This window comes from Zalophus californianus, chromosome 7 (assembly GCF_009762305.2).
Source record: "Zalophus californianus isolate mZalCal1 chromosome 7, mZalCal1.pri.v2, whole genome shotgun sequence".
In the NCBI taxonomy this organism is placed as follows: Eukaryota; Metazoa; Chordata; class Mammalia; order Carnivora; family Otariidae; genus Zalophus; species Zalophus californianus.
Genome location: NC_045601.1, coordinates 104,738,846 through 104,760,866, shown reverse-complemented (window position 1 = coordinate 104,760,866; position 22,021 = coordinate 104,738,846). Strand labels below are relative to the sequence as shown.

Here is a 22,021-nt window from a genome sequence, read left to right as displayed (position 1 = left end):
TTTTAAGAGTGGATGATGGCTTATCAAGGCAAGTTCGAAGAACATTTCCAACAGGACCCTTGAACACAGAACCACGCAGGGTTGTGTGTCACGCATTAAACTTGATCTAAATTAAGAGTCCTTTATATTTGAGTAAGATGAGGAAGGTTGATTCCAATATTAAAGTGATTTCAGGCTTCTCATAGAAGGCACTACAAACCCCTTTCTTCAGTACTTTTATTGTGAAATGTGCTATTTTCAAGAGAACGAGGGGGCATCCGTCCTGATCTATGGAAAAAAACATGGAATTTCTATGTGTTAGATTTACTGAGCATGCTGCCTGTTCATAGGATTGAAAATGGACTGAGGGAAGAGTGTGTGTAATCTGAAATGTGCTTGAAAGGTGCTCACGCTTAGATTTCCTTTCCTTTCATGTATTAGCTTTGGGACTTCAATTCGGCAGGGTGGGCAAGGTGAGTTAGGCTGCCAAGCCCCACTCTACCACTCCCTTGTCAACAGCAGAGACAGAGGTGCCTGGCCCTGAGGCAGCTCTCAGAGGACTTGGTGGGGGGGAGATGGGGGAGAGGGCCAGAGTGGGGGGGGGGCGGCAGGAGAGCCGCCTGCAGTTGCAGGAAGCAGGGGTGCAGTGAGTTGCACTTCCTTTCTTCCTCTCAGACCCTGGATGTGTCTGAAGTCACCATGTCTTTTAAGCCTCTCTTAGTCCTGGCAGGGCTAAGGCTGGTTTGCTTTGGGCCCAAAAGTTCTCCCCAAGAAAAGGAGGAATTATAGTGTAAAACATCAGGAAGTTTCCAAAAGCTGTACCAACCGCCCCCATACATGATTCAACGGTATTTTTAAGTTATCTACCAGCAAGCTCGTCTTCCTCTATTGTTCCAAAGGGGAGGAAAGAAAGTGTGTGGGTGGGTCTCGGGAAGGGGGGGTCGGTGACACCTCTCTGGACTGCTCCCCTCTCTCACTCCTCCTTTGTCTGCTTCACACTGGCACCTTTGACCTCTTCCTAGGCACTCCTTACCTCTATGTCTTTCTTGCATTTGAGAACCACCTGATAAATAGTGCAGAAGTGTAATCAGTATTGTTCTCAAACAAGGGTGCTAAGCTGCCAGTGATGTCTGGAAATGCAACATGGGTTTTTTTTTTTTAATTTTAATTTTTTGGTTTTCACAGGGACTGGGTTGTGTGTGGATACTGGCATTTAGCAGGTGATGCCCAAAGATGCTAAATGGACTGCAATGTGTAGGACTGTCAGTTCCAAAATATCACAGCTTTCGCACTGAGAAACACTGAGCGAAGAGCTTAACATAGGCACATTTACATTGTAATAAAAGACTTAAGATATGGTTTAAAAATCAAGTGACCAAAAATAGGTAACACACACTGAGCATTCACCACATCCTGTGTTGGACATACAGATTCATACGGGTTATCTCATTCGATACCTCTAACAATCTGATTTTACTGAGGAGGCACAGAGGGGTTAAGAAAGTTTCTCCAGGTCACACAGCTAGTAAGAGGTGGTGCCTGGATTCAAACTCACACTCCGAATTTTAGTCATCATCGTAAAGCAAGAGAAATATCTTTCTTCATGTTGGAGACTCACGGACAGCTACAAAATAGAAGAGGAGGTCTCCCAGGGCAGAGGGGCTTACTGGAGATGTGTATATCACAACTGCCTATTCACAAGCTCAGTCTGGGAGTGGAGAAAGAACTTATTTTCTAAGTAGAAGTGGAAAGAGAGGATTCTCGATTAAAACCAATATTCCCAGGAGGAAGAAACATTCCAGAGAGAGAAGTCCTTTGCACATTTCTTCTCTCCCACACCTTTGTGTTTCCATGAGCTCATATTTCATTTTGATCAACCCAGAGAAAAGTGCTGTAGGTAATTTTGAGGGTGGGGTCAAATCACTGAATGGCAACTCTGTCCCTTATCCTTTGCACAGCCGCTGCTTCTGTCAAAGAATGTCCTCTAAGCTTGGGAGGCAAAGAGTATAAAGCAAAGCACAGACCACCCCAAGCCCATGTAAAGTTCAGAGAACAAGCCCAGGTAAATCACCACCACCACCGTCACAAAGGATAGGAATATTGTTCTCGCTGGCTGGGAGACACTATTCCAAGTGCTTTCCATACTTCAGTATATATACTGGCACAGGAAACATCTCTCAGAGGGTGTCCTACTAAACGATACTGCTCAGAGCAAAATGATCATCGCACCCACCAAGGATCTGGTAGTTCCTGTGTGCCAGGCACTGGACTGGGTACCTCATGTGTATTAATTATTCCATCTTCATGATGACCTTGCAAATTGTCAAAAATCACCATTAAAAAAAAAAAAAAAGAGGTGCAGAGAAATGAAGTAAATTGCTCAAGGTCACTTCAAACAAGTGGAGCTAGGACTCCAATTGAGGTATGCCGAGGCCAAAGCATGACCGCCATATTGCCTCTCTCGTTTAGGATTACGGTGAATATGGTGCAGGCAAAACATCCGGGCGGCCCACAGGCTTTACCTCAGCGGGTCTAGCATGAGCTCACGTCAGGAAACTATTATCCACATAAACATTGGGGGTTCTTCCTCCTTCCCTCCCATCCTTAGTCCCAACCCACATCAAAGTAGGAAAACAGAAAGGGTCCCCTTGGTAAAATGGGGTGGGAGGAGAGGAAGAGATGGGGATGCCGAAGAGAGGGCGAAGGAAAAGAGAACTCTTCGATCTATCAGTTAGAAGAGGTGTTCTATTTCAATAACGGAAAGTTTGTTTATCTTGTGGGGGTTTCCCTCTCAGACTGGATGAAGCAGGGGCATGGATCTTCCTTCCCTCCTAGGTCATTTAGGATCTAAAGTACTTCATGGGGACAACCAATTGACTGAGGACCTGAATTCAGGGCTGAGGCAAGGAAGTGGAACGCTCCAGGGAAGGTATGAACCAAGGAGACTAGGGAAACCACGGAGGGAGTAGGGGTGGGAAGATAAAGGGAGACCGAGTAAAGGGGTTCTCTGAAGCCCGTGAGGTAGGGCTCATCCACGCAGGTGACAGAAAAGTACCAACAAAAGGAGAGAAAGAGCTGCTTGGTCAGAGAGGCGTGAGGTTTTCCTCTCTAGAAATGACCATCCTGTTTGACCTTTCCTGATATTAGGGGCTTGGCTAAGGGCATAGCTCTGGGGATGGTCATGTGTCTTTTCTATTTTTCTACCATGGGCATATTTTACCTGTGAAAGAAGAGAAAGAAGTATTTTATGTTGCCACTCAACAGTGATTAAAAATAATTGTGGAGTATATGCTGAGAAGAAAAGCTTTTCAGACATTTTTTCCCCCCAGGTAAATTTCTTACATCATAGGTTGTGTTTGTTTGTTTGTTATTGTTTTTGTTTTTAAGTAGGCTCCATGCCCAGGGTGGAGCCCAACGCGGGGCTTGAACTCACAACCCTAAGATCAAGACCTGAGCTGAGATCAAGAGTCGGACATTTAACCAACTGAGTCACCCAGGCGCCCCTCCAGGGAAAATTCTTTGAAAGGAAATGGAAAATTCTGAGCATGTGGTCCAGAATCACAAATCTGCGTGCCTTGGGTGGGGAATGACGGAAGAGACTGCGCGAGTGGGAACGCTGGAGCCTGACTGTTTTATTTGCTTTTCATATCTGTGATCAGAAAAAATAGCAGTTGTTGAACAAGAACTGAAGCTTATATAATAGTCATACCACATGCGCCCAAAATATAGGTGTTCATCTATATTTAAAAAATGGAATTTTCTCTACCTTTGAATCAGTGAGCCAGGAATAGAAACTGTTTCTTCCTTGTAAGTTACATGAATTAATGAAATATATTTTCCATGTAGAGGAAACGCTGTCCACTAGGCAGCAAACCAGCAAAACTGCTTTACTATGTCATGTTTTGATGGAGAAGAATTTGGGGGAAAAAAAAAGGCTAAATATAGCAGATATACGCAACTTGAAACTTGGGCACCATTTTAAGCCCTCCTCTGCAGTTAACTAAAATTGATCTCCCTAACAAGAGCTAAAAATAGCAGGAGGAAAAAAAAAGGAATAGACAATGACTTTCGTATCATTCCCTGCAGGCATTTTCAGTGACAATGAACATGACCTTCCAGAACCATCCTAGAGAGCAGAATAAAGCCTGGCATTTCGCATCCCACCTCTGATTTACCACCCATTTAGTACATTGTAACATCTTTGTGTTTCCATTTTGGCTGACTGGTAGAGATAAGCTGTCTTGCTGGGCTGGGTTTTTGTTTTTCCTATTTGCTTTATATCTGAAAAGAACATAGCACCGTCCTCTTTCTGGAGTCAGGAATAATAGCCATAAAATAAACCAAAATAAATATTCGATTCATCCTCCACTAGGTCAAAGCCCTTCTTCTTTTGTCTAGATGATTGTTAGATGATGGGCTTCTCTAAATTCACCAGGAGGACTAATGGCAATGTAGAAAGCCTCTGTTTTACAGAGCCCGTTAACTGTCCTTTAAGCAGAGCAAAAGGCAAATTCTGATCCCCGCATCCCACGGGGCAGCAGAGAACAGCACTGAACGGCCCTTAAAGCCTGACCCAGTGGCTGTGTTTGGGGGCGGGGGGGGGCTGATAAACGCAGAAATGAAAGGTGGAGGAACACATTGTGTAAGTTGTTTTGCGTTTTAAAAATTTCCTTTAGCAACAGTCTTGAATTTCTTCTAGAGAAATTAATTTTACGATTCAAGAGATCTCTCTGGTTTCTCAAACTTTTCACTCCTCAGGGCAAAGGTGCTAGCACAATCAATTCTTTCTGTTTCTTGCCAGTGGCAGAGGAACCTATTTTAACTTACCAGCTGTGCAGCCTTGGGCAAGTTACTTAACCATTCTGTGCCTCACATGCCCCAGCTATATCTACGAGGAGAATAGCAATTCTTGTCTCATGGAGTCGCCGTGAGCATTAACGGAGATAATATAGTGAGGTATCCAGAACAGTGCCTGGCACACAGTAAGCCCTATATATGTTTTAACTGCTGTTTCTATTTAAATTTTTTTTCCTAATTTGTCTATTTTACTTACTTTGGATCAAAAACAGAACATACAGTCATGGGGACACAGTGAAGAATGCTTGAAATGGTGCCTCTCACATTTTCTTGAGTATAAACTTGTTCTCACTGCAATAAATAGAACCAGACTTGCTTCTCCGGGGTTATAGGGCCCTTGTGTCATAAAAAGTGTTTCAAAGGAATCCCACAGGCTTGGGTTTGATCATGGTTCCACTGTAATTGCACTCTCCATGCTTATTTCAAGAGCCTCTCCACAAGTTCCATGAGCATGAGCTGTTCCTGTCTGGAAGAGGGTCACCACTGTTCCTTTCCCAAAGAAGGGGAGTCCTGTTTTGCTCCTGCTCATCGGAGCCTCCATGAAAGGGTTTTAGTAATGCACGTCCTTGCCTTTCAGGGCGGGTGGGCACATTTCCATTCCCATGAGCCAGCTGGTTTGCTGAGGTGATCCTCACTCAGCCCGAGCGCCATCTTGCCCTGGATCCCTGCTCCATGATGATCTTTCTTCAGACTTACTTTAGCTCAGCATCTTTCAATTCCCACATCTCTTCTCAGTCACTCAGCTCTCCCAATTTAGCAGTGTTAGTCACTCCTCCGAAGCAAACTCCATTCCTTTGAGTTGCTTTCTCTGCTCTGATGTTACCGTGTTTCTATACTCCCGGAACTGAGGCAGCCATCCCTTAACACGGAATGAGTTATAATTCCTTACTGAAATGCTTCTGCCAAAGGACTAAAAATGAATCTCACGAAATAATTTTTTTTTTTTTTCCCCAAACGGAAATGCTCAAAGACCTCTCCTGGAAGAAAACATTAATTTAGTGTTGCCTGACTCAGTCTGGATAAAGCCATAAGAAAGCAACAATTTGCTGGTGAAGAAATTATCCCTAGGCAGGCTGAGGGCTCTGATCTATTCCCTCATTCATGCATGCGTGCATTCATTCAATATTTATTGAGCGTCTCCTATGTGCAAGGTGCTACCAGGAGCTGGGAGTACCAAAAGTCGAGAAGACAGTGAGTTGAACAATAGAGAATTACCTTAGGAGGAGTGCGGGAGCACTTGTGCAAAGTGCCATGAGGAGGTTGAAGGAACAAGTCCCTGCCTTGGCACCGCATGGGGAGGGGGGGCGCCCAGGACACAGGTGTGGCTATGTTCCTTCACTGTTGTGGCTGAAACAGTTACAGACACCCCGGCTTCTAACACAGCCTCCATGATAGTTGCAGCTCAGTTGTTGGCTGCAAATCATCTATCTGTGTGGGGTAAAGAAGCTTCAAGGACACAGGAAGAAGACAAGTGGAAAACTAAATAAAGAGAAGCAGCCTCGAGTCGCTGGCAAAGAATGGAGGGAACCACATCCCAGAGAACACACTCGGGACACAGTATCGGTCATCCTTCAAAAGCAGAAGACCCTCGCTGTTGGCCCTTACACACACACACATGGTGCACGGGCCTCCATTTGCATGCCTGCCACACCTGGGTTTGGCTTTCTGAGAGTCACAGTGGCGTCAGGGCTAACTGTCAATTCACGGTTAGGATAAATGTTCTGTCAGCGTCACAGCAGAGGGGGCCTCATGTCCACCGAGGCCACCAGGGTCCTCAGTCAAAGGCCAGGGGATCTGGCCATGGGGGGGGCGGTCAGCAGAGCCAGGCTTGACACTTGTCTCTGCCACCAACCAGCTGTGTCCCTTTGGGCAAACTGGCTCACCTCTCTCCAAGCTTAGTGTTCTGATCTGTAAGAACATTACAGAAGAGCGCTATTAATATTCCCAGTGGGAATGGGAATACTAGTAATTGCTCTCTCAAGGGCTTTAGAGTACATTCACTGGGCAAGGGAGAGCCAGGCTCAGAGGTCAGCAGCACCACTAAGGTAAAGGGCATGCATTTTCACCACTGTCGGTAAGTTATTCACAGCTCTCAAAAGAAGCCCCTTGTGTTCTCTGCCTCTTGAAGACCCTTTCATTCCTCCTTCCTCCCTCCCCCGTGCCAGGCTCCGTAAGCCTTCCTTCCAAGGTCTAGCTCCTAACTCCATCTGTTCCTTCTGCCTCCATCGGCTCCAGGTCACCCCCACCCCTGGCCGTGTCTTCCAGACCCGGGACTCCTCTCCCTTAGCCAGTGAGGGTATCGGAGACCCGCCCTCATCCTATCTTTGCATCAAGCGTTGAGAACATTAACTACACATGAATTCTCCTTCCCATTTTGGAGAAAATGATTTGCATTTACTGGATTCCTGGCTCCAGGAGCGTGCCTGAGGCCAGCTGGGATCTGGCGATCAGGACGTCTGGCTTGCCCTGGGCCTCCCTCATGCACAGGGCAGGAGGAAGAGCATTGCCATGGACCCCCGGGCTCTGTCACTGGCAAGTGGCTTCTCCCCTGTCTGGGCCTCTCGGTCCCGCCTCCTGTAAAATGCAGCCAGGCCAGGGACTCCTACGTCCTCCAGCCAAGACCTTAGTGATTCTCTGAAGCTCCCCTTCCTGACATTCACGCAACTGAACGACGAGGTGTTCAAACATGTTGTCAGCATCTGTGCAGGAGGTTCAAGCTGGCAGCTCCAAGTCCCTTGGCTCCAGCCGGTCCATCCGGGGCTGTGCATGCCTGCTTCTGGAGTGTCCTGAATTACCGTGGCAAATGCTTTCACAAGGCTTGACTTGGGCAGACCCAACTTATTGTATATACTTCACATTCATTCATATCACAGACATGTGGAAGTACATTGGCTCCGGATTTCCTGTACGTGGAGGAGGCTTTCAAAGAAATCACATTTCACGAATACCACTCTTCTTATTATATTGCTTCTTCCCTCAGCAACTCCTAGGCACCTACTGCTTCTCACAACGGCTCTTTGAGGGCGGGGAACCCATGGCCAGTGTGTAAACGTCCCCGAGACGCTGAGTGCCTTGACGGCAATTAGAAAGAAACCCCAGGTAGCTTGCCCTCGGGAGTGCTATAATTTAAATTTTGGGCCACAAGGGATAGCCAGTTAGTCTCTGCAGGGAGAGCTTATTACTCAAACCAGCCTCATCCTAATCTGAGGACCCACTAGGGTGCCCTCCCTTCCTGGTTTGCCTGGGGATTTCCTGTGTTTGACACTGAAAGTTCCCAGGAAGCCTTCGGTCCTGGGTAAACCAGAACAGAACCACTGTTCTGAACCGCCCTCAGAGTGGTTGCCCTAATAACCAGGGTCCTCAAATTTCCATGGGTATAAGAATCATCACGTGTGATGATTAAAACCGCAGACTTCTGGGGTGGGTGATTCTGGTTCAAGTATCTTCCTGAGCACACCAAGAAACACTGGTAGCAACTCATTGTATGTTTACCATCACTGCTCTTTTGTCACTTGGCTATCAGTGGTTTTTGAGAGTTCCGGGGAGCTTTTAAAAAAATACTAATGCCTGAACTTGACCCAAATCAATTAAATCAGAATCTCTTAGGATGCAGTCAGGGCATTGGGATTGTATTTTTAAAGCCCTCTCTCACACCAGGAGACCAGCTAGTAGCAGACATGATGGGCATTATTTACCCTCGGATCCACAGTGCCTAAACCCTCAGCTGCACCTGGTTGCAACCCCTGCACCTCCCACCATTTCCCCTCCTGCTATAATACAGGAAAAATACTGTCAACCGAAAAAAGAGGCTGAGCCAATAAAAACCAAAGCATTTCTTTAGGGTCTCAGAATTGCAGTTTGGGGAACACAGATATGGGCAGCAAACCAAATAGTCTGCTCACCCTAGGGTGAGCATTTGGGAACAAAATCAAGCATTTTTAAAGACAAAAGGGAATGCCTGTATACGTTGTTTAAGAAGAATTTTGATGGGCGTTGGTGGCAGAATATCACAGCCGAGGGGGCCTGTTGCTGGTGACTTGTCGCTAAGGCTGTCACTAAGCAAAATCTCTTAGTATAGAAAGTTGCAGGCTGAGTTCTTGGAATATCATTTGTGGTTGGGCCCAGTTCAAAAGTTCATGGTCCTACTGGGTGAGGATGTGCCATCCTTTAACGGGGATGTCCCATCTCTTTAACGGGCCTTCCAGCTCCATTTTATTTTAAAGATTTTATTTATTTATTTGAGAGAGAGAGAATGAGAGAGAGAGAGAGCGAGAGAGAGCATGTGAGAAGGGGGAGGGTCAGAAGGAGAAGCAGACTTCTTGCTGAGCAGGGAGCCTGATGCGGGACTCGATCCTGCGACTCCAGGATCATGACCTGAGCCAAAGGCAGTCGCTTAACCAACTGAGCCACCCAGGCGCCCTCCAACTCCATTTTAAAGCCCCTCGACGGGTGCCTGGGTGGCTCAGTTGGTTAAGCGACTGCCTTCGGCTCAGGTCATGATCCTGGAGTCCCGGAATCGAGTCCCACATCGGGCTCCCTGCTCAGCTGGGAGTCTGCTTCTCCCTCTGACCCTCTTCCCTCTCGTGCTCTCTATCTCTCATTCTCTCTCTCTCAAATAAATAAATAAAATTAAAAAAAAAAAAAGAAAAGAAAGAAAAAAAAGCCCCTTGACATAAGTGACCCCATTTCATTTCACCTATCACAATACTTGGGAGTATTTTTCCAGCGAGCTGGCAATGTCTACTGAAAGTGAGGATGATATCACTTCTAGGTACCAACATAAAGAAATTTCGGATCAGTGCATAGGAGATATGTACAAGGATGTTAACTGTAGCTTTGATTAGAATGGCGAGAAACTGGGGCGCTTGGGTGGCTCAGTCGTTAAGCGTCTGCCTTCGGCTCAGGTCGTGATCCCAGGGTCCTGGGATCGAGCCCCACATCGGGCTCCCTGCTCTGCGGGGAAGCCTGCTTCTCCCTCTCCCACTCCCCCTGCTTGTGTTCCCTCTCTCGCTATCTCTCTGTCAAATAAATAAAAAACCTTAAAAAAAAAAAAAAAAGAATGGCGAGAAACTGGAAACAGTCTAAATGTCCAACTCAGGAAACTGGATGAATCAAGTGTGATGGTGTGTGTGTGTGTATATATGTGTGTGTGTGTGTATTTATTTGTCCAGTGGAATACTATACTGCCCTGAAAATGAGAGAATCTGGGCCACATATACCAACATTGGAAGAAAGGGACCATAAGATTTTTTCTTAAGGTAAAGGCTACTATGACCAGCTTCTCAGAGACCAAGAGGCTTCACCTTGGCAGGACGACTGTCTTGTTTCAGAGGGTTCTCCTGGGCTTTCCTATGGCAGCAATAAAAGAACGTTGCACAGCATAGAAGCCTCATGCCAGCTGGTAGAGCTTATTTTGCCTATTCTGAGAAAACTAGAATATACTGGAATATACCAAATATACCAAAATTCCTTATGGTATAGAGAGGAATCCCGTAAGAATTAGGTAGCTCTTTCCAATTGTAAAGTATCGGCGTTGCAATGCAGAAGCTGCACGGACAGACATTTTAGTCCCCGTTCCCGAATTGCTGTTAAACAGGGACAAAGTCCAGTGCTGGTTCTTTCTCTCTCATCCATCAGCCCTCTCGCCGTCCACACACAGCAATAAACCCATTAGAAATGCACATGTTACCATGAGCCCCGGATTTCAAGGTTGTTAATCCCATTTGGCTTTTCTAGGTTGCCGACGATGTTTATTTTCCAAAGGGGTCACAGAGCATACCTGGTCCTAGTTTGGCCACAGCATAGAGGAGGTCGTAGTTGAGCACTGGCGTGGCGTCGCTGATGGGCTGCCAGCCAACGGGAGGAGATGCCGGGGGTGAGATGAGGAATTGTTTGGCGGGCTGCGGTGGTGCCAAATGCAGCTTGTCACCGTCTGTCTCTGGAGTCTGAACCTTTCAAACAGAGGAGAAACAAAGACACAGGATTCATTAGGGTCTCAGATGGGCCGTGTTGGGACCCGAAGATGCAGAATCTCATTTTCAGCCTGTGACAAAGGAACCAGTGAAGGAGGCTATGAAAATAATCACTGCTTACCATCCACCAGATGCTCAGTTATCCTATCTCATCCTTAAAACTGTGGATCTCGACTTGTAGCATGCATGGTGATTATCTGGACAGCTTCCAAAAGCAGAGTGGAGCCCCACTCCTGGAGCGTCTGATTCAGCAGCGCTGGGGTGGGGCCCAGGAATCTGCATTGTGAGCAAGTACCCACATGAGGGTGAGGCTGTTGGTCCCCAGACTCCTTGCTCCCTTTCTTTCCTCTCTCTCTCTCATTCTTTTGGGGGTAATCTTCCCATCATAGGAAATGAAGCATTCTAACGGAAACAATCAGTGGCATGGAGGACACATCCAGTGTGGTGCAATCACCACTTCTGCCTAGAGGCAAAGCATCTGTATTGCCCCAAAGGAAACCCTGTGCTCATTCAACAGTTACTACCATGTTTGCCTCTAGTCAGACCCTGGCAACCACCAATCTGCTTTCTGTCTCTATGATTTGCCTGTTCTGGACATTTCCCAGAAACGGAATCAGAATATGTGACCGTTTCGTGTCTAGCTTCTTTTCCTTCGCATATTTACGGGGTTCATCCATGTCAGAGCACACACCGGTACTTCAGCCCTTTTCATGGTTTTGTAACATTCCAATGAGTGATGGGCCATGATTTGTTTATCTGTTCATCTAATGATGCACATTTGGCTTGTTTCTACCTTTTGGCTAGTGTGCATAGTACCACCATGAATATATGTGTACAGGTATTTTTTTGAGGTCTAATTTTTTTTAAGGGATTCTTTTTTTAAGTTTTTTTTGACAGAGAGAGACACAGCGAGAGAGGGAACACAAGCAGGGGGAGTGGGAGAGGAAGAAGCAGGCTCCCCATGGAGCAGGGAGCCCCGTATGGGGCTCGATCCCAGGACCCTGGGATCATGACCTGAGCTGAAGGCAGACACTTAATGACTGAACCACCCAGGCGCCCTTTGGGATCTATTTTCAAGTCTTTTAGATATATACCTAGGAGTGGGTATTTGCTGGGTCAGATGGTAACTCTCTGTTTGTAAAGAAACAAGTGGGGTTTCAGTAGATAAAAACAGGTTTTTACACATAGTTACTAGAAGCATGGGATTCAAACATGGGTCTGAGACCAAAGTCTAAATTCTTCTTTTTTAGATTTAATTTAATTGTGATAAGAACATTTAACAAGAGATCTGCCCTCTTTTTTCTTTAAAGGATTTTATTTATTTATTTGAGGGAGAGAGAGAGAGAGAGCGCACAAGCAGGGGGAGGGGCAGGAAGAAGCAGGTTCCCTGCTGAGCAGGGGGCTCCATCCCAGGACCCCCGGGATCATGACCTGAGCTGAAGGCAGGCACTTAACTGACTAAGCCACCCAGGCCCCCCAAAGATCTACCCTCTTAACAAATGTTTAAGTCTACAGTATATTATTGTTGACTGTAGGTACAGTGTTGTACAGTAGATCTCTAAAGTATATTCATCTTCTTTAATTGAAATTTTATACCTGTTGATTAGTAACTCATCATTTTCTCCTCTTCCTAGTCCCTGGCAACTACCATTCTACTCTTTGGTTCTATGAATTTTAGGATTTTAGATCCCTCAAATAAGTGGAATCATGCAATATTTGTCTTTCTGTGGCCAGCTTATTTCACTTAGCCTCATGTCCTCAAGGTTTATCCATATTGCAGAATGTCCATACTGTCCAAAGCAATCTACAGATTTAATACAACCCTTACCAAAATCCCAATGGCTTTTTTTTACAGAAATAGTAAAAAACAATTCTAAAATTCATATAGAACCACAAAAGTCCATAAATAGCCAAATAAATCTTGAGAAAGAAGATCACACTTCCTGATTTAAAAATATATTACAAAGCTAGAGTAAGCAAGATAGTATGGTACTGGCATTAAGACAGACATATAGACCAATGGACATATAGAATAGAGAGCTCAGAAATGAATCCACACATATAGGGTCAAGTGACCTTCAACAAGGGTGCTAAAAGTACACAATGAGGAAAAGATAGTCTCTTCAACAAATGGTGTTGGGAAAACTGGATATGCACATACAAAAGAATGAAACTGAAACCTTCTCTTACACCATATACAAAAATTAACTCAAAATGGGTTAAAGACTCAAAACATAAGACCTGAAACTTCAAAAATCCTAGAAGAAAATATAGTGGAAAGCTTCATAACACTGGCCTTGATAATGTTTTCATAGATATGACACCAAAAGCACAAGCAGGACTACAACAAACCAAGTCTTCTGCACAGCAAAAGAAATATCAACAAAGTGAAAAGGCAATCTGCGAATGGGAGAAAATATTTATAAATCATATAGAGGATAGGTTAATCTCCTTATCCATGTATAGGATAAAGAGTTAAGGAACTCCTTAACTCCAAGAAAAATATCCCCAAAACAACAAAAAAAACCCTCAAAATTAAACCTAATAACTCAGTTAAAAAATGATCTAAAGACTCAAATAGACATTTCTCCAAAGAAGATACATAAATGGCCAACAGGTATATGAAAAAATATTTAGGCCACCAAGCACCAGGAAAATGCAAATCAAAACCACAGTGAGATATAACCTCACACCTGTCAGGATGGGTATTATCAAAATCCAATAAATAAATAAAAGACAACAAGTGTTGGCAAGGATGTGGAAAAATTGGAACCCTTGTATACTGTTGGTGGGAATGCATAATGATGCTGCCACTATAGAAAACAAAATGGAGGTTCCTCCAAAAAATAAAAGAGAACCACCATCTGAGCAATTCCACTTCTGGGTATTAATCCAAAATAATTGAAATCAGGCTTCTGAAGAAATATTAACACTCTTGTGTTCACTGCAGCACTATTCATAATAATGTGGGAATGACATAAATGTCCATCGACAGATGAATGGGTAAAGAGAATGTGGCATCTACATACAATGGAATACTAATCAGCCTTAAAAAGAAGCAAAGTCTATGTTTTTTCACTGTGCCATCTTTGTAGAGTTCAAAGATGGGAACAATGCTTACTGACCAACAAGAGATGAATCAAGATATCTGATGATGACGGGAAGACACTGATGGAACTAATATTAGGACACTGATTTTCTTTTTTTTTTTTTTAAGATTTTATTTATTTACTTGTCAGAGAGAGAGAGAGAGAGAGAGCAAGCACAAGCAGGGAGCCTGATATGGGACTCAATCCCAGGACCCTGCGGCTCATGATCTGAGCCAAAGGCAGAGGCTTAACCGACTGAGCCCCCAGGCACCCCTAGGACATTGATTTTCTATTGCTGTGGACTTTGTGAGTCTTGCCAAGAAGTGCCCATCCCCTTTTGGAAAGCTAGTATTTCTGGATGAAATAAAACACAAAACTGATTTCCATCTGTTTGTCATGCTTTCTCATGAATAGGAGTCATTGGAAAGGTATACAGTCCACTAAAACTAGGATATAACTGAAATTTTATCACAACCCTGCTAGGAAGTTTAAGAGTAGTTGTGAATAGACCATTCTTACTACAACCACCAGCTGGTGTTTACTGTGCATTTACCAAATGCCAGGCACTTGAACACACAATAGTTCATTTAATCCTCCCAGCAATAGTCTGGGGTTTGTATCATCCTGCTCCTTTTACAGGTGAGGAAACTGAGGCCCACTGAAAGTATGCAACTTGCCCAGGTGAGAGCCCAGGCTGTCAGCCTGCTTTCTAAACCTCTGTGATGTCCCTGCCTGGGAATCTATGGTGTAGGTTTATTTCTCCATGAACTAATTATAGACTACAAACCAGCCTGAAAGTAGAAAGGGCTCCATTTACATTTTTTAAAAAGCAAAAGATAATAGGGGTGCCTGGATGGCTCAGTCGTTAGGTGCCTGCCTCCGGCTCAGGTCATGATCCTGGGGTCCTGGGATCGAGCCCCACGTCGGGCTCCCTGCTCCGCGGGAGGCCTGCTTCTCCCTCTCCCACTCCCCCTGCTTGTGTTCCCTCTCTCGCTGTGTTTCTCTCTGTCAAATAAATAAATAAATAAAATCTTAAAAAAAAAAAAAAGCAAAAGATAGTGTAGAGCAAGAATTACCTTACCTGTGCAAAGTAGAGTTTTAATTTTTTCCCTCTGAACTGGGTTTCATGAAGCTCTATCCTGGCTCGGGCTGCAGATTTGGGATTGCTGAAGTTTATTCGGACACGTCTGAAACTCTTAAACAGCTGGAACGTCACGCAGTCATCGTAAGTCCGAAACAGACCCTCAAATTTTTCCTGATTAAGAAAAAAAAAAAAAACAGAGGAAAATCCATTGGTCATGTATCTTGCACGATGCCTGATCTGACACAAATTAAGTAAGTAACTAAGTAAATAAATAGGCTGTTCTCAACATAAAACAGAACTAATTGTGCAGGACTGTTGAATCACAGATCTGTACCTCTGAAACAAATAATGCAATATATATTAAGAAAAAAAAGAAGAAGATAGCAGGAGGGGAAGAATGAAGGGGAGTAAATCGGAGGGGGAGACGAACCATGAGACAATGGACTCTGAAAAACAAACTGAGGGTTTTAGAGGGGAGGGGGGTGGGGGGATGGGTTAGCCTGGTGTTGGGTATTAAAGAGGGCACATTCTGCGTGGAGCACTGGGTGCTATGCACAAACAATGAATCATGGAACACTACATCACAAACTCATGATGTAATGCATGGTGATTAACATAACAATAATAAAAAATTTAAAGGAAAAAAACAGAACACTAGTAATGTATTTTTTTTATTTTAAAATCAATTAATTAACGTATAGTGTATTATTAGTTTCAGATGTAGAGGTCAGATGTAGAGGTCAAGTGCATACACACTCAGTGCTCATTCCATCACGTGCCCTCCTTATTGCCCATCACCCACTTACCCCCCCCCCCAGCCACCTCCCCTCTAGCAACCCTCAGTTTGTTTCCTATAGTTAAGAGTCTCTTATGGTTTGTCTCCCCCTCTGATTTCGTCTTAGTAATGTCTTTTTTTTTTTCATCTGTTGGTCTGTTACCAGGTGTTAAACATGCTCGTGGATTCAGTGGAAGGATTCATAACCTGCGTCCTGAGATCTGTAGAAGAGCAGCCAACGAGGTTTGAAATGCATAAAAAACCTGAAAATTATGCAAAGTGTTGAATAAGTTTCTGTGTGTATGTATTTTTTTTTTTTCTGGGGAGAGGGATCATAGTTGTCAGAAGATTCTCAAAGAAGTCCATTATTGCTGAAATATTAGAGCTATCGAGTAAAGTATGTGATAGATATTATTAGCAATTATCAATCTTGGTGGCGCTAGTTCAATGGTGCCATTTGATTAGTCCTGGTTCATGAAATGTGTGAAGGCAAAAAAAAGCGCTTAAGAATTTTTTTATCTCTTTCTCTGAAGATGCCATGTATTCCAGATGGTATACAATTTGGAAGCAGGATTCTCCTCAGTCTGGGTCCCTGAGTGGCCTCTGTGGAGCAGAAATATCTTTCACCCAACCTATAGTTGACTTTGCCTTGGCAAAGAAAAAAAAAAACCCAAAATCAAAAAGCAACAAACAAACCTCTATTGCATTAAATCACTGAGATCTGGAGATTATGTTATTCCCACAGCATAACCAAACCTATTACAGTACAAGGCAATCATTTAAAAATTTTGATTCGGTACAATTTCAGTTCAACCAAACAAATCTCTATTAAATGCTCACTTTACATAAGGCATGGTCTCTAGGCTTTAGGAGGATACAGAGATGAGTATCATTATGTTCTGACTCTCAGTGGTCTAACAATCTATTGGGAGAGGCAGATACAAACACACATAAGAATGCCCATAAGACTGGGGAAAGGCATAAAAGGAGAAGTAGAGAATTAAATATACACACACACACACACACACACACACACACATATGTAGAACTTATATATAAATATATATTCATATATTTTTTAAAAATACGAATTTATATGTAAATATAAAATAAAAAATATATATTTATATAGATATGAACACCATCTGTCTGGTTCCTTTTAGCTTTAAAAAAGTTCTTGTTCTAAGTAACAAAACCAGTACCTGTTAAATTACTCTATGTTCTCAGTGGAGAAAATTGCTACCAAGTAAATAACTTCTCTTTAAACCAACAAACCAACAAACCCCGATTCTTTTATTTCTACAATGAAAGGTGTATCACAAGTGTGAGTATCAGTGGGAATGAAGATGCACCAAGGAGCTGCAAGAGTCACTGAATTTTGATTTGTCAGGGACCTAAGCGATATTAACCTTTTCCTTCCTCACCTCTATCATTTTACAGATCAGGATCCTGAAGTCTGAAGAGACAAGGACCCATCATGGTCACATGGGCAGTTAGTGGCAGAGCTCCCACAAGGCCAAAGTCCTTGTGACCCTGACTATGGAGATGCTTTCCACTCTGTAAAGAATTAACACTGCTGGACTGAGACAAAGAGAGAAGTGCTGTAGCAGGAGTCAGAGAGGCGGAGCAATAAACTGACCCAAGGCTCGGGTGTGACCACATCTAGAAGAATCAGCAACGTGATGGGGGGCTGGGACATCACTGACCCCACCCAGATGTTACAGAAGGCCTCCTTGTCTGTTGGGCACCCAGATGAACATGTCTTAGACCCTGAAGACCATGGCCTGTGACCCTTCCAAATGCTTGGCCCATTTTTGAGATTCCCCGGGTATGCCTGTAGTTCTTCCCATTTTTGACTCCTGTTTCTTTCTCTTTATACCCCCTCTACCCAGTCCAGAACCACAAATGATACATTCAGAGCAAGGTTTTTTTTTTTTTTTTTTTTTTAAGTTTCATGACATTCCTGGAGATTTGAGGGGTTCTTTCTCCCCTTTTCTTATTCTTAGTCCCCTTTCCCTCTCAAGAACAAAACAAGAATCTTTCCTTGTCTGTTCCTTGGGCAGTTTTTCCTTCATCTCTCAAGCCTTGGGATCAGCCAACCCCTGGGCCTGGGGCCTCCACCACCACTCCAAGAGGGCTCATTAAGGAATTATTTCCCAACAATGTTGTGTTTTCCTGAATAGGAGTCCTGGTAAATACAATGTTTTTTGGTTCCTCACAATGACAGTATTCTCAGCTGGTCATATCACGGTTGATGATTTCATTAATTTGGGGAATTTTCAGGAATGAAGGGATTAAAAGCTCATTTCTATAGAGAAATATTCATATTTCTTAGGACAATATTCTTGGGTCTTTGTAGCTCTATATTTTTCCACTGCCAGTTTCACTTCCCCACCCCCTCCCCAGGGCCTGAGCGTGGGCATGGAGACCAGCCTTGGAGGGGAGGTGTTCTTTTCCTTTGACTCTAATCCCTTGTTTGCATTTTATATTTCTTCTTTATGCCTCACATCTCAGTCATTCAGAGCTGTTTGGCCTCAAGAGCTTGGATAAGGGGAAAAAAAAAAAATCACGGAGTCCTGACTTTGGGCTTAGGGGAGGGCTGACAATGAATGGCCTATGTGCCCACTCCTTGGGAGGCTTTGGCAGATGTCAATAACTGAATGCAATTGTTTTCTCCGCTGATCCTCAAAAGAGGGCCCCAGGCAGCTACTGCATCAAGCTAGAGCTGGCAAGTGACAAGAACCTCTCTGATATCCCTTGTTTGGGGCTTAGGCTGATAATCAAAAGAGGTCTTTCACCAAACCTGGGGTGCAGCCCAGAGCTCAGGGGCCAGGGTTTTCACAAACTCTACAGTGATCATCATCATCGCCATCGACTGACATTTTCTTGGTCTGTCCTCTCTGCACAAGTCTTTTGGGAACTTGTAGTGGCAGGGGGCACAGCTGGCCAAGAATTGGGGATTCATCGGCCACCTCTATTTTCTTCCATTAGTGACATGATAAACATTTCATTGGCAGAGGCAACAGAACACGAGACGAAATTGGTTAGAGGCAGGTGCAGCACAGTGACCTACCCTTAGGCAACACAGCGTCCTGAACAGAGCCAGCCACAGGGGTCTCTCAGCGGCCTGTACAGCAAATCTACGCTTCCGATGTTCAGGTTGCCCCCAGACACACAGTGATACTTTGCTGTCTTCTGGCTGCCTGTTTCCTCTAGTCTGGTACCCTACAAACCCAATAAAATTCCTCATTTCCTCAACAGTTAGTTCTCTTTGTAACCACTGGTTTGAATAAAGTTCCATAGCAGTGATCTCAAATTCTGGTCTCCAGACCTCGCTACACACTTAAAAATTATGAAGAATCCTAAAGAATTTTTGTTTAGGTGGGATCCATCTACCAGTGTTTATTGTACTAGAAACTTTAAAAAATATACATTTATAAATATATATAAAGTAACAATAATAAGACCATTCTATGTTAAAATAATGTTTTTATGAAAAATTACTGTTTTCCAAAACAAGAGAGAGTTTAGTGAGATCGGCATCTTTTACATTTCTGCAAATCTCTTCAGTTTCTGATTTAATAGAAGAGACCTGAAATCTCCCATTTGTTTCTATGTTCAGTCTGTTACACTATACTGTTTTGTCTGAAGGGTGTGACTCAAAGCTGGCCTCACCCAAATATAGGGTGGGAAAAGGGAGGAGTAACTTAATAGCCTTTCAAATATTCTTTGAAATTCCTTGTGAATAGCCTTTCTTGATACTTCATCAAAACTCGACAAGTGGCAGTTTCTTAAAGTATATTACAATGTTATATCTGAAGCTATATTCAAGTAACATTTTTATTTGATTATATTAAGATCTATTTATCTATTTTGCACCTTTAATGGGTTTTTTCACCCATGCACAATTCTGAAATGGTGTACGTTGGTCACTTGAAAAATTGTGGTTCTTTGAGTTATGCAGATTTTCCAAATGTTGACATGTTTCATTACACAGTATAAAAAAATCACATTCATTAATATTATCACCTATATTATTAAAAAGTCCTTAGAAATTGGAAAGCTGTCAGATTCATGTTGTTAATATAGGTTTCCCAAAATTCTACTTTTAGCTTGAAAGTTCTTTCTTCTTTTTTTTTTTAAAGATTTTATTTATTTGTCAGAGAGAGAGAGAGCACAAGCAGGGGGAGTGGCAGGCAGAGGGAGAAGCAGGCTCCCCACTGAGCGAGGAGCCCGATGTGGGACTTGATCCCAGGACCCTGGGATCATGACCTGAGCTGAAGGCAGACACTTAACCAACTGAGCCACCCAGGAATCCCTCTTTCCTAATCATTGGAGACAAACACTGCCAGTTATTTTCCTTGGAGTAACATGCCCATTCATTCATTTTTGGGACAATGTCTGCCAAATACCTAAGTCTGCATAACTACAGTTTGTTTGTTAGTTGTTCTTTCAAGTAAAAATGATGTTCCATGAGAAAAGTAAATGTCTAGTTCAGCTTAGAACAGCCTCCAATGTTTCCTCAAGTCAAATATTGTATTTTGGGATGCTGCAGAAGTATACTTTATGTGTTCTTCCCATTTTGTTATTCAGATTATTAAAAAGGTATATGCTCAAGGATAGAGAGTTAATAAAATTAATAAATTTTATGGCTTCCTCAGGGCCATTAATTTTTCTTTCTTACTTTCTTTTTCCTTTTTTTTTTTTTTTTTGTTAAGCTGTGAGTGTGTGGCTGTGAGGAATACAAGTAATACTGGTATAGTTTCCTGTGCCTGCATTGACTCAGACCCAAGTACCAGCAGTTTTAACCACCAGTGCTTTTGCACCATGGATGGAAATGTCAACACAGCTGAAGAGGAAAAGAGTGTCTTAGTCTTATTATGGAAATGGTTTTGACCTCATGGAGAATGATCTTGGGAACTTGTAGGAGTCTATAGACCATCCTTGGAGAACTGTGGTACCATAACATCTCCGAGAAAGTCAGGATTTAGTTGGCTTGGGCTAAAGACAAGAGGTCTAGTGAGACTCTTAAGGATATAACATAATGGAAATCAAAGAAGAGCTATCACTCGAGAAAGAGTGGTGATCATCACTGAATGCTGCAGGGATGATGAAGAGAATGAAGATGGTCTTGGCCAGTGGGAGGCCACTGGCGATCCTCCTGAGAGCTACCTGAACAGATGTGGAGGTGAAATACGGATTATTATGGATTGAGGGGTGAATGGAGGGGAAAAGGTGGAGAAAGATAGCCTGGCAACAAGAAAGAGGGAGCTGGGGTGATAAATACACGGGAAGTCAGATCACAAGATTTTTAGTGGTGCGGAGAGACACTGGTTGACGAGATGAAACTATGATTAAGGAAAGAGAGGAGACAGGAGAGAGAGGGAGTAGTGCGTGGTGGGGACAAGAAGAGGAGGCTTTAGAAAGACTTGTAGGCATTTCGTCCTGTGAGAGAGGAGCTGATAGGTCAGGATGGAGGCGTCTGGAAATGGAACAAGTAAAACTGAATGGCTTTCTCATCTCAGGGAAGTGGGAGGTAAAGGGAGACTGAGGGCTTGAGGAGCTAGAGGTAAGGAGAGAAAATGTGGATGAGTCAAAGAACAGTGTAATGGGTTGAATTATGTCTCCCCCAAAGGCTATGCTGAAGTCCCCAGTACCTCAGAATATGACCTCATCAGGAAACAACGTCACTGAAGATGTAACTTGTTAAGAGGGCGTCATACTGGAGTGGAGCCCCTAATCCAAGATGCCTGTTGTCCTCATAAGAAGGCAGCCATGGGAAGACAGAGAGACACAAGGAAAGTGTCATGTGAAGACAGAGGATTGAAGTGATGGTTCTGTAAGTCAAGGAAGGCCAAAGATTGCCGGCAGATTGCAACTACCACTAGCTAAGAAGAGATGAAGAAAGAGTCCTCTACTGGTGTCAGAGGGAGCACAGCCCACTGACACCTTGATTTTGGTGTTCTAGCCTCCAGAACGGTGAGGTAATAAATTGCTGTGACTTTAGACACTCTGTTTGTGGTAGTTTGTGGGAGCAGCCCTAGGACGCTAATGCAGGCAGTTATGCAATACTAAGGGACCAAATCAAACTCAGAATCAGATGGTTTTAATAGAGCCAGTCAATGCAGTTCTGCCATTTTCCCCCAGGTGAGTGCTAAGGGGATACCGGCTCATTCCAGAGTGGCTTGTGCAAGACAGGTGTGTATATACAACATATATGGGGGGGAGTGGAACACAACGGGGGGGGGTAACTTGGTCTCAGACA

The 22,021-nt window shown here is 43.7% G+C and overlaps 1 protein-coding gene and 1 long non-coding RNA gene across 5 annotated transcripts in view; one reads left to right on the top strand and one right to left on the bottom strand.

The window, feature by feature from the left end:
• The window catches only part of RCAN2 (regulator of calcineurin 2), a 266,749-nt gene that overhangs the window by 10,555 nt on the left and 234,173 nt on the right, over positions 1-22,021 (bottom strand). For all 4 annotated transcript variants that reach the window (XM_027601452.2, XM_027601453.2, XM_035728485.1 and 1 more), the window contains 2 exons: positions 14,979-15,152; positions 10,616-10,787 (listed from right to left, as the gene is read on the bottom strand). In XM_027601452.2, coding sequence (XP_027457253.1) covers positions 10,616-10,787; positions 14,979-15,152 — 346 coding nt within the window. The remainder of the gene's footprint in view (positions 1-10,615; positions 10,788-14,978; positions 15,153-22,021) is intronic.
• LOC113926497 lies at positions 1,599-17,878 on the top strand. The gene is made up of 3 exons (XR_003521328.2): positions 1,599-2,908; positions 15,923-15,999; positions 17,197-17,878. It is a non-coding gene; the product is annotated as an uncharacterized LOC113926497 (long non-coding RNA).